General features: G+C 39.7%; 1 protein-coding gene across 1 annotated transcript; it reads left to right on the top strand.

Moving 5' to 3' along the window:
• The first annotated feature begins 21,292 nt into the window (after window positions 1-21,292).
• Window positions 21,293-21,670, top strand: KCNE1 (potassium voltage-gated channel subfamily E regulatory subunit 1). The gene has a single exon (XM_063304414.1). It carries the CDS (start codon window positions 21,293-21,295, stop codon window positions 21,668-21,670), a length of 378 nt encoding a protein of 125 aa, XP_063160484.1.
• Window positions 21,671-22,398: the final 728 nt, after the last annotated feature.

Consider the following 22,398-nt stretch of genomic DNA (forward strand, 5'->3'; position numbering starts at 1 on the left):
TCAGCCTATCAGTAAATCATCTAATGTCAAACTGCTCTACTACTATTTAGCCTAATTTTATGTTGCATTTTTATGATGGCCAATCTTCTCAAAGGAGTTTCTTCTGTTTGGCTCATTCTAGACTTTCACAATCCAGAATGAAGTAATATGGTAATCGATGGCCTCAGGTTGCACCTCTAAGAACATGAGGAACAGGTGTGCCTTTTTCAATTTCTTGAAAGCTGCTACTTACCCAAGTGATCTCAGCACCATCCAGGACCTCAGCAGATGTGGTGGTTAGTGTGATGGGGTTCTTTTTTGAACTGAGGTGTATTGTTTTGCAAGGGTGGCAATTGACACAGAAAACAAGACAGTGGAGGCTTTTTATGCTGTTTACTACATACAGTGATGTTATTTACAGCGAGTATTTACAACACAGTCCCAGTGTTCACCTGGTGACAGGCTTCCTCCTAAGTCTCCCTCCCAGGGACTCTCCCCCTCTAGCTCTCCTGCCTCCTCCCCCTTTCTCTCCGTTTCCCTCCCCCATTTCTGGGCTTGACGGGAGAGAGAGTGAAAAGAAAGGAATGGGCTGGAATTTACTGTCCTGTGCTCAGCACAGCTTGACTTTCTCCTGGATCTGCTCAGCCAAACGCCTACTGCTTCTCCACTGGGGGAGAACCTCTCTCAGGGTCTTCTGCCCAGCCCTTCCCCAGAGACCAGGGCTTCGTCACCAACAGCTGATCTCCTCCTTTCCCTCTTGGGTCTTGGGAGAAGCCGCTATCTGGAGCCAACAGGGTCCCTCTTTCCTGGTCTTGGGTCTTGGGTGGAGCTCTTGTCCCTCTGCGTCCTCACTTCCCTTCTTCCAGGGATGCCATCCATGGACCCTTCTTCTTCCTTCCCAACCAGGAACCAACAACTGCTCCACACACTCAGCTTCTGTCTCCAACTTTTCTCTCCAGCCACTCTGTTCACTCTGTTTTGCAAAGATTTTTCTCCCCTCTCCTTCTCTCCTCTCCTCCTCTCTCTCTCCAATTTTTAAGGTTCGACCGGCAGCATGTCCCCCAGCAACTGAGGAGGTGGGTGTCCCCCCAGGGCTCTAGTCCCCAACACCTAAATACCAGGCTGCACCAATGAGACTGCTGTCTCAACATCTCACCACAGCAGCCCTGGTTAGCAGCCAGGTCAGCTCATCAGGCCTCGTGACAGCACAGCTGCCCTTCAAGGCCAGAAGTGAGCTGCTGCTTCTCCTTTTACTTGCTCCAATGGCTGGCTCATGCCAGCAGAACAGCAGCCAGGCCAGGCCACTAAAACCATGTGCCACAGTGGCATATGGGACTGTTTACAGAGGAAGCAGAGTCACCCAGGTTGAAAGCTGTGATTATCATGCAAATATAATCATCCTATAGCAAGTGCACACGTGCTTCCCAAACATGCCACTCACAGAGTCTATTGTCTAAGGAAGGAAACCAAAAGCAGTTCCCACATGCAGGAGTCATAGAGCTGCAGAGCAGGAAGAGACTCCAAGACGGCCTAGCACAATTACCTGCCCCAAGGCAATGGCTATTTTAGCTGCTCCCTGAATATCATGGATCTGCTTTTGGCCATTCCGTGATAAATATTTGCACCTGGCACTTCAATAAACAGGAAACAGCTTCTTGATGAACTCCAACCAATTGCTCCAGAAAAAATGTGGCTTAACAGGCCAGGACCGTTTGTATGTTTATCAAAGGGAAGATGATTTGGGGATTATATGACTGTAAATCAATCCAAGCTATCAGACTATATCAAAGAATGAAGAGTCCTTGCACAGCAGGGTTTCTCAACCTTGGCAGCTTTAAGATGTGTGGACTCCCAGAAGTCCCCAGCCAGCCTGCTCTAAAGTGCTCTAAAGGACAGGGAAAACAACAAAAACATGCATACTCTGAAACTACCGGGCAAATTCTGCCACAACCTTAGGCATGCTTATTGGAGCATCTCATAATGGGAGGAAACACAACTTTCTATAAAAATGTTTATATTCAATATTCAGATCATTGAGGTCCCCCTCCCCTGGATTTTGATTGTGTGTGCCTCCTTCTCCAATACTTTTAAAAAAAAGTGCTTCTTAAACTAAACTTCAGGGAACATTATTTGGAATTCTAGTGTGATTTTTGTCCTCTTGTACTGTTTCCTAGTAAATTCCTTTTTATAACTATAGATTTAGCATTATTAGTTTTATAAGGGAATATCTCATTAAAATCTTTATCATGTACAGTGGCATCTGCACCAAATGACGCCAAAATGACACATTCACAAATGCACCACTACACACCTGTGTCCCAACATCTGATGCAAGCAAAAAAGCTACTCACATCACACATGTTATCATTTCACACCCCCACACCCCCAGTTCCTTTTAGAGATGCCCATGCCCATGTGCAAGGCTGTATGGTTACACAGCAATCCTTTGTGTTTCCAGATTGTCTCAAAGTATGCTAATGAAAGCACCTTTCTCTCTATTTTTCTGCAGATAGGCTGAAGGGGGAAGTCCCAAGTAGAAGGCTTCAGCTGGATAGACCAGGGAATATTAGAAGTTCAATCCAACCAATAGCAGCCTATTTTACTTGGGAACCCTGGGAAGAACATTTTTAAACTATCCTTCTGGTGCCCATGCACTTGAGTGGCGCCAAGAGTATCCAGTCAAGAATTGACCAGAAGGAAACCTAATTCCCACTTGACTCCATACAGTGGTGAAGGATCAAGAGGAGGTTTCTGGAATAGTTGCAAGTATGCTTGTTTGTAAAATGCATGTGCATTCCGTATATGAACAGTGAACACACACAGGATTTTGTGATGCTCAGTGCTGGGCACTTAAGGAAAATCTGGTACCCCCAAAACCACAGACAAAGCTCTGAAAAGTAGTGAATTTATTAAAGAAGGAAAGCAAGTTCAAAAAATACATCTGGGGAATTAGAATCACACATGAAACTGAGGATGTTACTATTGCAGGGGGATTAGAATCATTTATAAAATATGATAAACATGAATCAGCAAGATCCAACAACAATAATGTTTGCATTTCTGAGACAGTTTGACTGGAAAACTACATCTGTACTATTTTTAGAAAGGGGTGTATCTGAGTAGCTTTGGAAACAAGAGCAGAATAGCAAGGAATAGCAAGGCCAGATTGTCCAGCTTTTGAGAAAAGAGGAAGAAAACGAAGAGTATAGGTGACCTAAACATAAAACTGAGAACATTCCTAAGGGAAAGGGAACTGTTCAATATAAACTTCAGAAAAGTTTACGGAGAGGTTTATTGGCTTATGGAAAAAAAATAGGAATTAGCATAAAAGTATACTTATCCTTATCTGCTGGCCTGGACGCCATAGAAATTGGCATAGCTTCTTCTGAAGAAGGAAGGTAGAAAGATCAGGGGCCGGGGTACTCAGCGATCATGAGGATCAGCCTTGCTGAATACCAAGAATCCTTCTTCTCCTTCAAATGCTGTAATGAGTATGGGTCTTTTTCTCACTTCACTGGAGTAGTTAGTAAATCAAAACACAAAACTAAGAGGACCCATCCAGATTTTGGAAATTATTGATAAGGGTGTCCTTCAGAAAGAAGAAAAGGAAAAACCACTCCTCCTTCCTGGACTGAAGAGTGGAAGAAGAACATAGAGACTTTTCAGCATACAAGGCTGCTGCAAATTAATAAACTGCAATGAAAGACTGTTTTTTACCAATGGTTTTTCAGGAGTAACTAGATATGGCTGCATCAGAAGGACTTGGTACATCTGGATTTTGAATTGACAGATTATTCAACTACTCAAAGGTTTTCAAAGTATAGAAGTTATGTCTGTGTGCTAAGTTACTTATAAAACCACCTTTACTCCCTTTTGGTTTAAATGGCAGGCGAGCAAAAGGAGCCTGACAGCCACCTGCTGACAGTACATCTCTCCCCATAACATTGCAAGCTGAAATTCAAAGCAGAGCCATGGTAAAGCTGTTCCACAGCTAGAAGCTAGATCTGTCAATCACAAAATGATAATCCTGTTCTCTTCCTCCTAGCATTTTCTTTATATAGGAAGCTTGGCGGGGAGGGGAACACCTCAGTATTTATAGTCACGTATTTTCACTGAATCACTCCCATACTTATTGCAAGACCTTTGCATTTGTAGGTATTGTAAACTGTCTTCTGAAGTGGATGGTATATAAATGTTTGCATGACTGAATGAATTAAAATATCCTGAATCTGCCTGAATCAGCATAATTCAACTTAGAATTCATTATTTATTCAAATCATGCAAACCTCTAGTTGAGATATTTGGCACCCAAAGTTTCATCCAACTGCATGAATTCCAAAAGCCTGTTTTTTAAGGAATGTTGCACATCTAGCACAATAGTTTTGCTGAGGTTTAACTAAGTGCATCTTCATAATAATAAATCATGTTTAGGCTGACGTTACTTATGACATTATAGCAGAGTTGACCTGGATTTCTCCAAACAGTTGCTTAGGCATTGCAGTTTACTATACCACAAAAACACACAACAAGAAAGCCTTGCTTGTTTCTCATTCTTATGGGAAAAATAAAAATACAGTTCTTCATATTTTTTGTCAATCCCATGTCTTTCACAATGTAGATGATCAGATGTAGCTCCTCCCCAGGTGATGAACTACCAATGATATCTGCATTTTTATTGGACCAGGAAATGAACTGCCAACTTTTAGCATCACTGCATTGCCTTGATTGTTCAAAAAAGCCCATGAAATTTGGGAAGTCATATATACTTTATTTATTTATTTATTTATTTATTTATTTATTTATTTATTTATTTATTTATTTATATTTATGGTATTTTAATGCTTTTATCGTTGTTGTAAACCACCCAGACTCCCCTTTGAAGGGAGATGGGCGGTAGCTAAATGTAATAAATAAATAAATAAATAAATAAATACACACACTTCGAAACCTTATAAACATGCAAATGTCCAGTTTTATCTTGGAAGCTTGGTCAATATTTGTGATACCTTGGCCATTCTCCTACAAAAGAAAACAGTAAGACTTACATCAGAAGCATTACCATATGTTTAACAGACATAATTCCACCTCTACTAAGGAATATCTGTCTTGCCTTACACAGCTATTATGAACAAAAAAAAATCTGTGGAAAAATGTGCCAACCATTTCTTGTTCTTATGTGGCCTTCATATGTACTTCCTACATCAGTATCTAATTAGCCATTGTGCAAAATGAAATTGTGGACTGACCGACCTCTTTTCTCAAAGACTCTTCTTAATTTTCATACGATACAGCCTTATCTTTGACTTTCAGAATTTTGTTCTAAACCAAATGAGTCATTTCCATCAACAAATGTAATTTATTTTTCCATATGATCATTATTAAGAACAAGAAAATTATATTCTTGGTAAAATCTAGTTTCTACCATTTCAGAATATCAGTCACAAGTCTGCATATTTCCCCAATTTCTGGAGTTTTTTTCCCTGAAGAAAAAACTGCTGTAGTGATTTAGTGGCAACTAGCCAAATTATGACAACAGTGAATCATTTTTTAATTTTTTTTCCAAAGCCAGCATCATTTCAGATTTAATTAAAATTGGTAACTTCCTTATTTTTCCATAGTGATCTATTAAGCTGATGGGAAATATTGGTCCTCACCCAGAAAAGTTTCATGGCAAATCACATATATTATATACACATACCAGATATGCTTCTAAATTTTATGCTATCTGAGGACTATAGGAATTAAAATCCAATAAAAGTCACCAAATTGGAAAAATCTGCAGGGCATATCACATGTACTTTAGCCTTCAGTTTTGGGTGGGCAGATCTAGGCAAGTAGAATTCAGGTCTTCTGCTTGTGCAAAATTATGTCCATTGAACATCAGTCTTTACTGAACGCAAATATATCAGTCTTCCCAAACTGAGGCTGTTCAGATGAGTTGGGATAGATTTCTTGGTTATAATAATCAGACTGAGAAGGAATGATCTGGCACTTCCTATAAAGGCCATGAACAGATTATATGGCCCTTCCACATGAAGATTCCCTGCAAGTTTGAAAGCAGCTCTTGACCTCTATATTCCTATAGGCTCAGAGTGTTGGAAAACTGAGCTCAATTATTTCTATCTTAGATGTAGTGTGGTTGAAATTACTGGGAATCTAGGGTTGGTTGGCTGGTTTTTAGATACTGTGGCTACTCCCTAACCAATGGAATTCCTACATCACCCCTTACACTGTCTTCCAAGGCCATTATGCCTTGGGCAACAGGAGTCTAGCTTTTTCACACAGGACTCTCCTATTGTCAGATCTTTGCGACTGTTTGGAAAAGAGAACCAGCTGAAATAGCAACTGACCTGTAATGATGGTGGGGCTGCATAGTGAATTGAGAAAGAGGGAGTCAGCCTCTTGCTGCCATTTCATAGTGCAACTCCTTCATGCCTTTCAGTTGCTGTTGAGACTGCTTCTGAACTCAGGTTTAGTGATCTTCTGGAAGTTTGATAAGTCCATGTTTAAAAACAGCCCGAACAGCATCCAACAGGTAAAGTGGCAGAGAGAAAGCTAACATGTACAACCCCTACCACCACATCTCTTAGCTATTTTTCATGCTGTTTTTGATATGGGTTTACTGCTCTTCCAGAGGGGCACTAAACTCATGTAAGAACAATCTACAGGTTTAGCACTTCTGGAAAGTTTTATTTTGTGCTCAAAATAAAACCAAATAGCAGCTGACTTGTAGTGAGGGGTGTAGCACAATGAAGTAGAAAAGGAAGAACTAGCTCAAGTACACACACACACACACACACACACAATCAGCTTTTGTTCAGGCTGCTAGCTATATGGGCTAATGATCCAAATATCTGAGCTGGGGATCAAATTGGAGACCTAGCAAGAAAACACCCTCCTCTCCCCCTTCATCTGCTACCTTTCCTATCCTACTGATCCTAAGACTGGGAAAGGTGGTGGTAAAAAGAAGGCTGGTTCTGACAGATGGCTAAATGTGTAGGTCTAGCTATCTCTCAAAACTCTTTCCAGTTACAACAGTGCTATCATTGTTGGAGAGCCAGTGGATAAGGCATCAGGCTAGAAACTGGGAGACTGTGAGTTCTAGTCCCGCCTTAGGCATAAAGCCAGCTGGGTGACCTTGGGCCAGTCATTCTCTTTCAGCCCTAGGAAGGAAGCAATGGCAAACCACTTCTGAAATCTTCCCAAGAAAACTGCAGGGACATGACCAGGAGTCAACACTGATTCAAAGACACCTCCCCTCCCCGCCAAAGCAATCATTGGTGGATAGTTTTCCTGATGCTTAATGACATTGAGAAGATATTTGAATTGGCAGTGGGGTCATCAAAATCTGTGCCGGTTTGCTTTTCTGCTAGCTCCCAGATGGAAAGCAATTTAAGTGAGGCACGGAGTATTGCTCTGGAAGAGAGCAATACATGTGGGAGATTGCCTTTCAGTTTTAGCTAACTTATTTATTGAAATAATTGACAAATATGTTTTCTATTATACTAGCCCAGCCAGAAAGTTTATTCAGTATTATGACTTAACCTTGATGGAGTTCACTCTGTACTCTCTTCTGGATAGGAAAGTCTCAAATTGGCCAATATCTCCTTGATAACACAGGAGGATGTCTGTATCTATTCTTCAGTACTTTCAGTATTGTAACTCAGTATTCCCCAACCTAGTAATTTTCAGATCTTTAGATTTCAGGTCCCATCATTCTCAATTAGCATAGCCAAAGGAATGGGGATGATGGTACAACATACGTGGAGGATAGCAAATTGGGAAGGACTGTAGTACACTACAATGTATCATTCAGAGATGTAAGGTCAGCATTCCATATTTCAACCCTGATTTAATGGGATGGTATCACCTATTCAGTGCAGGTGCCTGCCAACTTATTTCATGTGACTGTCAATATCAGTACAACTGTTGCTGTAGGTCTCATTAACTTTGGCTGCCATATTATAAAGCTTTTCGTTAGGATATATTGTTCACTTAGTTGCTCTGCCACTATAGTGGCTATAACCTTACTGTGCCTAATATCATCCTCTCCTGTTTTTGTGTTTTTTATACTTTTTAATAATGTTTTATATATTTATTGATTTTTTAATTAAGTGTTGTATGCTGCCCAGAGTCACTTTTCTGTGAGATGGGTGGCTATACAAATTTGATAAATAAATGAAAAATAAAAAATAAATAGTATCAACTACACATATTGTTCTGTTGTAAATACTTTTCTTTCTCTCCTGGACAAACCACTCAAGAAATCTGAATAATTTTGAATGCTTGTTCACACCACTATACGTGGTAAGCAATAAAACAAAAGTTGCTGCTTTCCAGCATTTGTATTTCAGATATCCTTTTTCCATAATCAGTGAACCAGAATAGAATACTTCTTTCAGATTATATTGTGATGTTATGGCTAGCTTGGTAAATCTATTGGTACAACTCATTTTGGAATTTTCTTTAAAGTTCAAGACACCTATTTTTGCTGTTTCTTTCTCTCTCTTTTTAGAGTTGATATTTTGGAGGGTGAGTTACATGTGTTTAGGCATTTTGAAGAAGAAGTGTTATGCTAGTACAATCTTTGAACTGTAAATTGGGAATGATGGGAGTGGTATTTCAACATATCTGAAGACAACAGATTGGAGAAGAGTAATATTCCACCTCCTAGAATTAGCATGTGGTTGCAAACACTTATCCTCATCCAGCCAGTCCCATTTCATGGAATGTGAGCATTTTGTTGAGTACAGGAACTTACCAAAGCACTGTGACTTAAAAATATTTGTTCCTGTGAGAACAATGCTCTTATGACATAAAAGACCTGCTTATTCCAGCATAAGTACAGGCATTGTGCTTTGTTCATTGTTCTGCAGAGTATCTGATCTACCATTGTACGGTATACTATCAGGCTGGTCTTATTACTCTGCTCAATGTGAGATACAGGTTTGAATTGCAGCCATAATTATAGATGTAGTTAGAGAGATTAGATTCCATTCTCATGGCTCCTTTCTTGCTGAATGAGCTATAACATTCAGTACTTTAATTTTTGTGTATGATCAGGCTGCACTAAAAAGAATATGGGAGATCTTGATGGTCAGAGGAAGATTCTCCACAGGGTTGTATCTAGGGAAGGGTTTTACATTCTGTCTCTTCTGCCTCTCCAGTTAGTGCTCCAAATGCATCGGACTTCCCATCCCATAATCTCCACCAAGCATAGCCAATGGGATGGTTAGAGATACAAGTTTTTTTCTCCTGCAGGTAACAGCAAATTTAAATGATGGAAATAACATGGAGAGAAAGTGTCAACCCCTTTCCCAGGGACCTGATCACAATCCATTTCATTCTCTATTTACCAACTGCTTACTTTTATATCTTTAAAAAGTATTAAAGATCCAGCCACAGATCTTCATATCAGTCGAAGTTATAACTTTAAAACATTCCTTATTATCCCCAGATAACTAATATTTAATGACATCTTTGTTCCAGTTTATTTTCCAAGAATATTTTCTAATTCTTTTAAAATATATATTACATTTATTTTACCATTAAATCATTTGAATGAGTGAACCATAAGTGCCAATTGTTCTTAAAGAAAGCTCCCAAAAAAGAGAAAATAGTTTTAAAATAATTGGGGGTTTCATAGTTCCAGACTACAAAATCATAACAACTGCTGTTTGTAGTAAAGAGTAATTCTGCATCTTTCTGCACTGTCCGTGAAGCCACCAGAAGTGGGGTTCAGTAGAAAGGAGACTTTTACTTTTTATTTTTCCTTAGGAGTTTACATACAGTGTATGTTTTCCTATGAAGGCACATGCATATACTTGTTTATCCGACTGGATTGGCTTCCTGATGTTCTTCCAAACCCTTGCTTTGTGTTCCTATTATAATTAGAGCAAGGCAAAGTCAGCTTGAGTTTGCCAGGTGTCCCAACCCAACTTGCTTCTCACTGAGGAGAAATGACTCCCCTAAGCTTCATTCAATCCTCCACTGTCAGTCTTCTGAGGCAGTCCAGACAAGAAACCAAAACCATGAGCACTAACACTACCTTTATTGTAAGGCCACCATAACAGAATCTTGCAAGTCTGAAAGCACGTCTCCCCTCCCTTGCCTTTACTTTCCAAAGAACAAGGGAGGATCCCTTCAGAGACGCTTTCTCCCCTTCCTTCTGTGGGCAGAGATATCTCTTGTCAGACCATTGTCTAGGCTGCAGCTCTTCCTCCTAGTTATTCTCACAGGCCATTACATCCATGTACTCCTCAGGAAAGCTGGCTGCCTAGGGAATCAGTGCTTCAAGGTGCTGGCAATTTCAGAGAGCTGTTTTCTTAGGTCTTTGCTGAGCAAACAAGGACCAAGTGAAGCAGGCCAATCATGGATCAGCTGCTTCCAGAATGCACAGAAGTCAGCAGTGTTTCCCCTCCCTGGTGTGCACTGAATCATGTGAGTGATGGGGATATATGACTGTAAATGGTGTGGATGTGTTTGAGAAAGAGAAAATGAATCAAGGTGTTTTGTTCAGGGTGGAGAGAGAGAGAAAGAGAGATCAGCATTATTTGGGAATGCAGATCTCTCACTGGGAACCCTACCTGGTCCTTGTAAAGACAATTTAAAATGGGGGAGGATAAAATGCTGGGGGTACCTCCTTGCCCCTCCAGTTACAGGCCTTTGCAGGCATGTGATTTTTATTTGCTTCCCCATAGCTAATGTGGCCTTGAAGTAAAAAGAAAACAGGATTTTAAATTCCTGGTTTAGAGCAGCTGGGTTTCTTGCATTTGTGTTAATATTATTTAGCAGTGGCTTAGTTTAAACAACCACAGGGAGTGTCTTTTAAATATTTCTCGTCAGTGTATTAGGTGTGATTGATCTGTGTTTATTCTAAGATTAACACATATTTTGGTAGATATTTGTTTTGTTTCTGCAAAGACTGATCTCTGTGTGTATCTGTGCATGTGTGTGTATTGTTATTCATAGCTTCCTTTGAAACACAGGCATAATTACTGATCTGCTGAAAGAATGTGATTTCTCTTAACACAGAACTTGTGTTCATAATATGTTTTACATACATAATGAAAGAAGTTTGCATACTTTCAGTAGTTCAGTAGCCTGAGAGATATATCTGAGAAGCATGTCTAAGAACACTCAATAAATTCATGGCTGATGTGAGATTTGAAACTGGAGCTTCAAGAATGCATTCCTTCCATGTGACTTACATACATAGAGACAACCAGGCAGTATTTCTTGTACTAAAAACAAACAAACAAATACCTCTATCAGGAAGAACCCTAAATGATTAACTGAATGATCAAAGAGATGTTTGAAGAGCCAGTTCTAGGTGTCATGGTTTGAAAATGTCTTCACACAAAGTACATTTGCAATGGCTGTAATCCAGAACAAAGTGACCCAGCTTCCAACTGATCACAGTAATTCTGAAAAACCATTTACAGAGATTTCCTTGTGCATAACTGTGGCTGACTTGGTAGCATTGCTTCTTGAAATAACTATGAGACAGTCATTTCCATATAAACATGTGCATGGATCCCTCATATAAACAGTTTCCCAACAATAACTGCTGAAGGCAGCATCTTTTCAAACAGAGGTATGTGCTCTGATTTGTTAGATACTAGTGTGATAATCCATACACATTTCCCAAAGTGTTACTGCTTATATAAATATACCTTTGGCTTAGTTTGTCTCTGATGGCATAATCTAATTATTAAATCCACAACCTGCACCTTGAGACTGATTTTGAACTACAGACCTCCTGGTTGAACCCACTGTCCTAATTTTTGGCCTGTCTTAATTTTTGCCAACCCCAGTTTTTATAACCACTTCCAAAAAACATTCTGAAAAACTCAAAAACTTGTATACTACTTGTGAAGTTTTAGTTAGTGCTCAGAAAATTAATATTCATCTATGGATTTTGGATTCTTCTTTCATGGAGCAACATTTCTTTTTATCTATGTGACAGAACAAAGCAGATAAATACTGTCTGCCATTGAGTAACATGATCTCCCAGACATATATGCTGTACTTATAGCTGATAAGGTTGGAAAATAACTGAAAGTAAAATAAATAAGGTTTTCACACAGAGAGGGGCTCTCACACTGGAGGAAGTTAAAATGGGCTAAGAAGCTGGCCGTTGGTGGGGATGAAGGGATGGAAAAGATGGCTGGCAAGCCAAATGGGATTTAGGTAGTTTGGGCTGCTGAAGAGTTGCAGTTCTGGGTTAGATGAAATATCACTGCATGCTCCTAGATGAATAAAGGTCACCAAAGATGCAGGAAGATGAGGGATTGTACTTACCTGGAAGAGAAGGAGGGAGAAGTGGATTCAAAGAAAAGATCAGCATTCCGCTAGCCATGAGAGATTGTCAGCTAAGTTTATCTGAAGCCCTTGATTAACTTTAAGGGGACCCTACTTATAACTACACAAGTCACAATAATGTCAACACACTGACTTCAGAAGAAGTATTACTTTGCAGGTAGGTAAATAGTTAATCACCGAATGGTAGAGCAGTTAGAATGGTTTCCTGCTTTTACTACATTTCAACCTTTCTGTAGCAGTTAACCCAGGAGAGGATCCAAAGTTGTTTATTTGCTTTAGCTGCATGATGCTTACAGAGCCATCTAACTGCAAATGTCAAACTCTCAGAGAAACCATTTTTTAAAATCTTACATTGTTACCAATTAAAAAAAATAGTGGAAACTGGTTCTCAAGATGGCTTTTGTGTGCTATGGTTTTGTCTGTCTGATCCTGAGAAAGATGCATTGTATCAAACCCGTCAGACACCGAACATGTTATATAAACCGGTCTTCCCCGTTCTGATGCCTTCAGGGGTATGACAATTTTAACTCCATGAATAGCTAAACAGAATTCTATATATTTGGAGGTGCCAGGTTGTAGGAGGGGGTTAATTTGATCTTCACACATTTACCCTTGCCCATGACCAATGAAGAGTTTACACATTAAACAGTTGTGTAATGCTGGTCTTTGAATAAATGTGTAGAGACAGAATGTAAGGTAAGATGTATAATTCTACTCCAGCTCATCAAATTTTTGATATAGACATATTCTGAACATGTATGTAAAACCAACATGGAATTTAAGTCTATGAAACACAAAGGTGTATACTAGTTAGGATACTGGTAAGTGATAATTAATCATTCATTTATTAGTGCTACCACAACATTAATCTGCCTGTTTCTTATGATATACATTGGTCCTCTATTTTTTTCCATTCAATACTGCTAGCTATTTGGAATTTCCTCCTGCTTCTGAGATCATATGTCTAATAACAGTATCTAGGGAAGTCTTTAGCTTTGAAGACCCAGGTTCACATTCATCTTCAGCCATGGAAGTTCACTGGGTAGTTTTGGATCAGTCACTCTCTCTCAGCCCAAACTACCCCACAGGGTATTGTGGAAAATATGGAGGTGGGAGTTTATGTATACCTCCTCGAGATCCTGGAGGAAAGTTGGGATATAAATCTAATAAACAATTAAATACAATTACTCAGTTGACTGAGCACAGGCTTCTTGTGGTGTTATTTGTAAAAATAGGCAAGCATTGTTCAACCTAGGGATCCAGGTTTCCAAGGGCTTTTCAAAAGTAGCATGAGACTAAAATTTTCTTGAGAAAAAAGGAAAAAAATTCATGCCCATTGGGAGTAATTGTATAAAGTGCATTTAAATAATTTGATTTAATTTATGATTCAATAAATGCCTTCATTTAAGTTACATGCTTGAGGCACATATACAAATTTGCTTCTGCTTGCCCTGTTTGCAAAAACTAGTTCTATGCATGTTTGTGTTTTTCCTTCATCCTCCATACCTCACACGAGTGCTGACTCACTCATTTCAGAATTAATATAGGTTTGTTTATAGTCCATGTGATTTCAGCACCCTGAAATCTGCACCGGTGTGTTTACCATGCCATGAATCACTAAGCCACTATGTCCCAGCAAGACAGATCTCCAGTGCAAATGATCCTACAATGGCCAAAGAATGAGCATACCTCAGCCATGGATGTCCAACGTTGTTATGGTCATGAACGGAAGTTGGTGGTGCTATCTTCTAGGCCTGCTTGTGTGTAGAAGTGTTTTTGGAAATGTGTCTCTTTCCTTTGCTAGAAGGTCACCAAATACTGGCAAAAGTATAGATTGTAAAAGAGAGTGAGCACTGCTTTATTTCTTGCTGGCTGTCTGAAGAACTTCCAAATAACTGAAGATCTAAGGCACAGGTCCAGAAAGCAAAAGTCATAAAATATGCACAAGCAAATGTGTAAGTATTCTTTCAAATTTATAGTAGTTTGAATGTATTTAGTTTTCACCAAAATAAACAAAAAGTGTGCCTCTGAATTTGCAGAAAATACTTTTTTTTTCTGCCCCTAAGCAGTCACAAACATATCTTGCTTCCACAGAGATGGCAGAACTTCCATACAGATGATGTTTCAGCATTCCACTGTTAGGGATTAAGCACTGACTCACTCCTTTCAAATAAAATATATTTACTATATGCAAAAATAGGGATCCCCTAGACATAACACTCTTGCCTTGGCTTTCGTTCCTTCTGTAATGCTTCATAAATAGATTCTTTCTCTATTCTCTATTTTTAATTTAAGTTGTGCCATGATTTCATCAGGAATATCTCTATAATATTAAGTGTAAGTATCTGGAAAGTATCACTGAACATGTGCAAAGCATCTTTGCCCATGCCAAATACAGTACTGCCGATAGCTGCCTTCCTTTAAAATTAATCACTAATACCAGCAATTTGATTTCAAGGTTTTTTCACCAAATTAAAAAAAAATAAGAACATGCTCGTTCAAAACTGCTGCCAAGTTGACAAATAGAATGGGGCGAGCAATTGATTAGCTTAGCATACAATGCTGTCAGCTGAGGATTTACTTGAAAATTATAGGAGATAGAGAGTCTGGTAGGGATGCTAGTGCTTTTTCTTCCTTTTAAACTTTAAACTTTAAAAAGTCCCTGTCTTTAAAATGGTAAAAGCCTTCCACGCAACAGTTCTTACAGTCAGGCTCTCAAAAGGCCCAATTCCGCAGCATTCTGGGAGAAGCAAGACCCACTGTGTTGCTAGGATGATTTTGAGATGCTTCTGAAGAAGAAACATTGCAGTTGGACAGTGTAAAACCAGATGCCATGCAAAATATCAGTATTTCATATGAAACTCTTTGCCTCCTGGTAAACAACGTTTTGCTTCATACAAATATACATACTCACACATCCTTTTCAATATATACCCCCATACTCATCTCTTTCTCTTCCTCCCAGCAATGCACTGGGCAGGAACCAGCAATCTGGTCCACACAGATTAGTTGATCATAATCCTCTGACTACCAGTGACCAGAGTGGCTGTGTTCACATGACATATTTATCCAAGGCAACTTAAGTACAATTTATTCAATAAACCCAATGTTCAGAATTTTCATAGCATTTTGAATCATAAATTAACTACATTGGCTAGAATCTCAGAATATTCTAGGGTAAAATGTGGCAGGCTTCTTTGTGGTTTAATATGGTGTTGTTTGATTTCCTGCCATTAATAGCAGCAAGAATCCAATGATCCAAGCTGATCAGGGTAACTCTGGATAGGGTAGTTGTTTAATATTTTTCACAAGACAGAAAGTTAAAGGAGAGACAAATAAGGTGGGACATTTCCTTTATAAAAACAGAAGGAAAGGATTCATCCCAGCTCAGAACTGCTTTGTGCATGCTAGGTGGGAATTCTGGGAACTGAACTCCAGCAGACCTGGAGGATATCAGGTTAGGGAAAGCTGCAAAATCCTTTGCCAAACTTGTCTTGTGCCATGAAATAGAACTTTAATGCCACCTTTTTGCAAGTTTGCGATTGATAGTGGAGTGATGAGGCCTTGCCCAAACTTTCTAATACGAAACTGCTTAGTCTACTCTGGATCTCATCACTGGCTACAAAGAAGAAAAGGAGCTCTGCAGAGCTGAACCGGTGACTTCTTTAATTGCGCCTGCCTATTTGTTCTTTGGTCAAAGCCAGAGTTATTTTGACCCTTGTGTTACAGATGATTGATTGACTGATAGATTTTAAGTGATTTATAGAGTCCCCCCACCCGCCAAATTGCGATTCTGGACACCTACTGTAGGATTAAACATGAAGGAAGCCAGTCCAGGGAATTGCCTAATGGTGCCACATGGACAGCAGGCTGCTCTCTGCACATGGCACGTTTCCTCACTTGTTTGCATTCCCGGGCATTCCTTCTCTGCCTGGAAGCCTGTGTCACCTTCCTCTAACTTGTGCTGCTGCCTTGCCAGCTGGATATAGGCTGCCTGCTCCTCCTGTGCATTCATAGCATGAGGCTGTGAGCTCAGCCACTAGGTCCCTCCCAGAAGGCACAGCCATACGGGGTGGATTCCCAACGCCCAGACCTCAGGCTTCTTTCTAGCCACTCTCAGAGGGTGAGCCTGACTCACAGCATCCAGGTTGCAATCTCCCTCCTTCGCACAACTCGGTGAGTTTGCCTGTTTTCCAAGTTTGCTTCTGCCCTTGCTTCTTGCTAATCAGAAATGCAAATCTTGTTTTCTGCCAAGGCACCTGAGGCAGTGCCTGGTGTCTGCTCTGTTTCTTTTCATTGACTTTATTAATTCTTTTTATTGATTTATTGATTTTGTCCTGATGTCATTTTATACTGTAAAATACATTTACTGCTGAAGAGGTAAGTGTGGCAAGAATTCATGCTTTGAAGCATCACAGTGCTTGAAACAAGAGGTGAATGAAAAGGTTTAACTTTTACATTCACTGTTACATTGGTTACATACAATGTTAACATCATGCCTGGCACTTCACCATTCAAATATTTTAACATTGCATGTGTGTGTGTGTGTGTGTGTGTGTGTACATGTGCACAAGTGCATGTGTAGAATTGCTAAGAAGAATTTTACAAATCGACATTATACGTGCAAATTAGAATGTCACAAACAACTGTAACTGTTCCCGCTGATGTAGTAATTCTTTACGATATTACATCCATTTATTTGGAAATAAATGATATTTTTTTTAAAAGATGGGATTACATTGTATTTAGAGCCTGGAGTCTTATATTAATAAGACCATACAGTATTCTTTTTTTTTTTAAATCCATGTAGGCAGGTAGCATGTTCCCTTAAGTACCACTTGATGCAAAAATCCACAGCTGCTTTTAACGCGCATACTGCACATTGCTTTGGGGCGGGGGGAGCAGAAATAACAGCAGGATTCTTGGGCATGCCTCCTGATCAGTGGAAACCTAGACACCTTTTCCAAAAATTTCTTCTGTTTATATCCAGGAAGATGGATCAGTTTGACATGAATCAGTTACAATTACAAACACTTAAGAGTGACTATATGGGCAGCCTGCAATGAATACAGTTACATGTGATCAGCACAGAGATATTATGTGCTTCTGTCTTCCTCAAGGTAGTGTCTCCAGATGTGTTTACAATTCCACCCCCCCAACTTCAAAGTTCTCAGGCGAAAGCCATATGAAGCAAAACATTCAGGAAGTTATGGTCCCAATAAATTTGGGAGGTGCTAAATTGAGGAAGGCTATTCTAACTGATATTCTCCTGAAAAAAAACTCCCTCAGAATGTACCCCCAGCCTAATCAATTTAATACACACACACAGAGTACAAAAAATAATTCAAGAACTAGAACCCAAAGCAACCAGGTATACTTATGACATGCGTGCTGCAGTCCTGAGCAATTTTTTTTAGAAACTGAAACCAGTGACAGAATCAGCTACAGAATTGAATCCAACCCAATTATTTCCACTAACAAAAGCACATTTTTCAACAGCCAAAGATCATCCAAGCATACAAATGAGCTACTGTGCCCTTCCAGATTTTGCTTAACTACAGCTCCCAGCATCCCTTGTTGCTGATGATTTTGGCTAGGCCCGCTGTGAGTAGAGTACAGCAATATCTGGAGGGGAACAGGCTGTCCTCTTCTGCATTGCCAAGCTCCAGATTCAACTATCAAAACCAAACTCACATCACAATAAGTGCACGGTTCCTAAGGAAAGCAGAAGTTGGGGATTATACATGGGCTAGAGTTGACCCAGTATAGTTTTTAGCAAATTTAAAAACCTTTCCCTACTACCAAGTTAGAGTGCTGTCCACCATCCTTGAACTTGCAGACACTTATACTGGCATAACATTGGCCAATCAACCCCATTGCTGATCTGTTTCCGACTTCTACTGCATCTGGTTGAAACCCATTAACAAAGACTAAGAGATTTACATACAGTCCCTTGAGGCTGCTTTTGGATGGTATTGGAGTAAGAGGAAAATATTGTTTTAACATTGGTAGAGCACAGGATATCTTAAACCTATATCAGTCATGGGCTAGGGATGCGATATAGGTAATATTACAGGGAGTTGGCATAAAAAGGATGTTGACAATGCATGTTTGTGCCATGATTACATGGAAAAAGGGACATGGCCAAATATTCAGAAATCTGATATGGAAGTAGGATATATTCATTTTGTATTAGCACTGTAATTTTCTAGAAATGACTGGGGGGGATTTCCAATAAATATGTCCTGAAAAATTAAAGAACAATACAGTCATGTGAAAATAAAGATATGAAAAGTTCTGAAATCTATTTTTTCCAGTAAAAAGTATTTCTTAATCACTATCCCATCCTAAGATTCCAGGATATCATCCACAAAAACAAAGAAAACCAAAATGTGCCACAAATGTGATATTACAAAACATAAAACAATGATCACTTCATTAAGAAACGGCAGTGTAGACTCAGAATATACTGTGAAAAAGGCACAAAACTATGCAGCACCCATATGCTTCATATTAGTAAAGGTAAAGGTTTCCCTTAACATTAAGTCCAGTCGTGTCCGACTCTAGGGGGCGGTGCTCATCTCCGTTTCAAAGCCGAAGAGCCGGCGTTTGTCCATAGACACTTCCATGGTCATGTGGCCAGCATGACAGTCACAGAACGCTGGTACCTGCCCGCTGAAGCGGTACCTATTAATCTACTCACATTGGCATGTTTTCGAACTGCTAGGTTGGCAGGAGCTGGACTAGCAACGGGAGCTCACCCTGTCATGCAGATTCGAACCGCCGACCTTCCGATCGGCAAGCTCAGCAGTTCAGCGGTTTAACCCACAGTGCCACCGCATCCCTATGCTTCATATTAGGTTGCTTCATATTCAAAAGAGGAGCCTATCTACTTAGACAGCTGGGCCAACTGCAATATCCCACCTGTGCTCCCACCTATCGCAATCATCTTCATTCCCCTCCCCCTCAAATGCCCCAGAAATTCCATGTTTCTGAAACATTGTGGATCAGTTCTTGAGGTTCTTACTGGTTGATAGTATGTTATTGCAGTGGTCACCAGATTTCTGAATGTTTTAGGCACTGCATTGGGGGAAAATTAAGCACACTTGGAAGCCTAGATTGCATCACGATCAGCAGTGGGCCTGGAAGTAGTTGCACAATCACATCAGACCTGCATACTCTCACCTAATCAGGTACTCTGCATGATTTGGGTCCCCAACTGCATGGAGAACCATTCCTACAACTCTTTTCAGAAATTAATTACATGGGTACTAGGGATGAAGGGTGGAGCCAGTAGAGGAATCCACTGCCCATTTTCCCCACTAGAACTCCTAATTTGCATCAAAATTATCTGCCTACAGCACAAATTATCTGCCTAATGAATGAAGCAATTTCACTCTCCTGCTTCTAATTTTCATACCTGTGAAGTTAATTCATAAAAAGGAAATGGTGTTAACCTTTCATGTCTCTTCCTACAAGGGTCTTGTTTTTAATTTAAAACCAAGTCAGAGTTAGACAGTGATACAAAATGGGTATCAGGTAGCTTAACTAAAATTTAACTAAAATTTGGGCAATCCCTAGCCAACCAGGGAATATAGCAACTTTTCTATTGTTGGTTCCCTTTTTCCCTTTACTAATTTCTATCCAACAGATAATGAACCCCAGCCATTTCAGTGTACAAATATTAATCAAGGAAGTGCTTAAGCAAGCTGTAATGATTGTATAACTTCCTTACAATGAAGAGAAATAGAACTGTAGAGCTCTGAAAATCTGATCTGTTCCTATGCTGAAACATTTAAGTTAGGAAGTTCTATGTAGAAGAGTCACTGTATATTCTGGTAATTAACAGCTGCTGTATTAGTCATCTAGCTGCTATAGATTTTTCCCCACAATAAAGTCACCTTAAATGATAAGCATTGCCTGTTTTCAAAAATCAGATATCAGAAATAATAACAATTATTTATTTAGCCAGCCAGCTAGCTAGCTAGTTATTTTACCAAGGATTATGTGCTGCTCCAGTCAGAACAACCAACAAGAGGGCTGTATAAGCACTTGTTTTCCTTGGCCAGAGTTGGTTGACTTTTGGGGACATCAGAGCAGTGGAGTCAGTGGCTAGTAAAAGAGCCGAGAATCTTTTACCAAACTCACTTACCATGAGTTTGTGCAATGGCTAGATTTCCATTGCAGCACAGCAGAATGCAAATAGTAGGTCTATCAGACCTGGGTTCTGCCAGTTCAGATGATCACTAGATGGTAACAAAAAGGGGCTTTGTTCCTGCCATGTAGGGTTCATCTGGATTTTGCAGCCCAAATCTGGTAGCCCTAGCAAACAGGTCTCTCCTCAAATGTGCATCACAACACTGACTCCTACAATGCACTACTTGAGATGGCCACTTCACTGTTTAATAGTAGTGGCAGCTTAGTGACAGGTTCCATAAAAATAGAGCAAGTGAAAAAGGAAAAGGCGTGGAAAGGAGAGATGTGAGAACAAATTGTAACCACAAAGGTTAACAGAAACTTGTTATTAAAAAAAAAAAATTATTGCTGAGGGACAATTTGCTTCTAAAAGTTTCTTATGAAAAGTATGAATAGGTGATAAGTTATAATAACCAACAGCCTACAGTAGATACTGAGGAATAGGGCAATGCATACCGTCAGATTTATTTTGTCTCCATTACTAAGGATATATCAATTCCTTCATTATTGCTTCACCAGGAATATCTTTCAGTACAAACAGTAGCAATATCCTAGACGGGGGGTGTTGGTCCATGGTTCACATGATTCATTCAAATGAAATAAAGATTTAAAGCATTCACAGTTCAAGAACCTATCTCAATTTTTTTCAAAGTGTAGCATATTTCTATCATTTTTATAAAGGAAAGTCAGTCTGAGATTTATACAGGTTTTATAATTTTCATGCATTCTTTTCAACTATCTTTTTTCAAACTTCTCTAGCATTTGTGGAAACGGCTGCATCCTTCATGACACAATGGCAGTGCCATCCAATAACACAGCTTTAACCTTGATCCTCTCAAAACTGCTAGAAGACTATGTAGAGAAGACAAACCATCCCAAGCCTGCACCCGTCATTGACTCTAGTGACCACCTGGAAGTAGTGTTTATACTTCTGCTGCTTGGATTTTTTGGATTCATCACCTTAGGGGTCATGATTAGCTACATCCGCTCCAAAAAGCTTGAACATTCCAATGACCCCTACAATATCTATATTGCCACTGATCTTTGGAAGAAGAGGGATAAAGCCAACTTGCAGGCCAAAGTGGTAGAAAATTATAAATCATGTTGCATATGGAAAAACCAGCATGCTGTCGAACAACCTACGAATCATATCCCTGAAGCGAAAGCGTAATAACAAGATGGTCAGCTTGTTTTAGAGGCACTGTGCTGTCCCCTCAAAAGAACCAAAGAAACAGCAGTTGGGCAACATGTTTCGAAAAGCAAAGGGATAGAACCTATAACCCCAGCTATAGCCTTCCCTAAACTTCTGCCCTGCAAATGTGTTGGATGACATCTTCCAGCAGTTCCAGACCAATATGTGATTACGGTTTATAGGAGTTGTTATCTGGAGAGCTCATTGTGAGGCACCATGTTGGGAAAGGCTGCTGTTCTAGCCTACAGAGTAAAATATAGGAGGTCTCTGTAGGCTGTGATATGTCCCAGCAGTTTTCCCCCCTCAAAAATCTGGATGTACTGTGAACAGAACCTTGTTCTAGACTCCATTCTTAACAACAAAACAACAAAGACAACAAAGTTGCCTCACTCTCACATTTTGCAGGTAACTCCATCTCGCCAACAGAAAACATGAAGCTGATTCATAAGAGGTGGCGGAAGATCACGCCAGTTTAATATAAACTTAGTCACATAATTTCTTTGCGCATAATATAGGTCATCCAAATGGATAGGCTTTTAGCCATTTACAATTGATGGCTGGGGACAGATTTTTTTTAGATTTAGGAAATAATGAGAAACAGCCATTAACAGCTGTGCAGTTTCACAAAATATGAAGTTCCAAGGGGAAAATGCATACAAACACACACACACACATACACACACATTGTGATAGTAGACAAAGACCAG

Source organism: Candoia aspera, chromosome 5, assembly GCF_035149785.1.
Source record: "Candoia aspera isolate rCanAsp1 chromosome 5, rCanAsp1.hap2, whole genome shotgun sequence".
Classification (NCBI taxonomy): Eukaryota; Metazoa; Chordata; class Lepidosauria; order Squamata; family Boidae; genus Candoia; species Candoia aspera.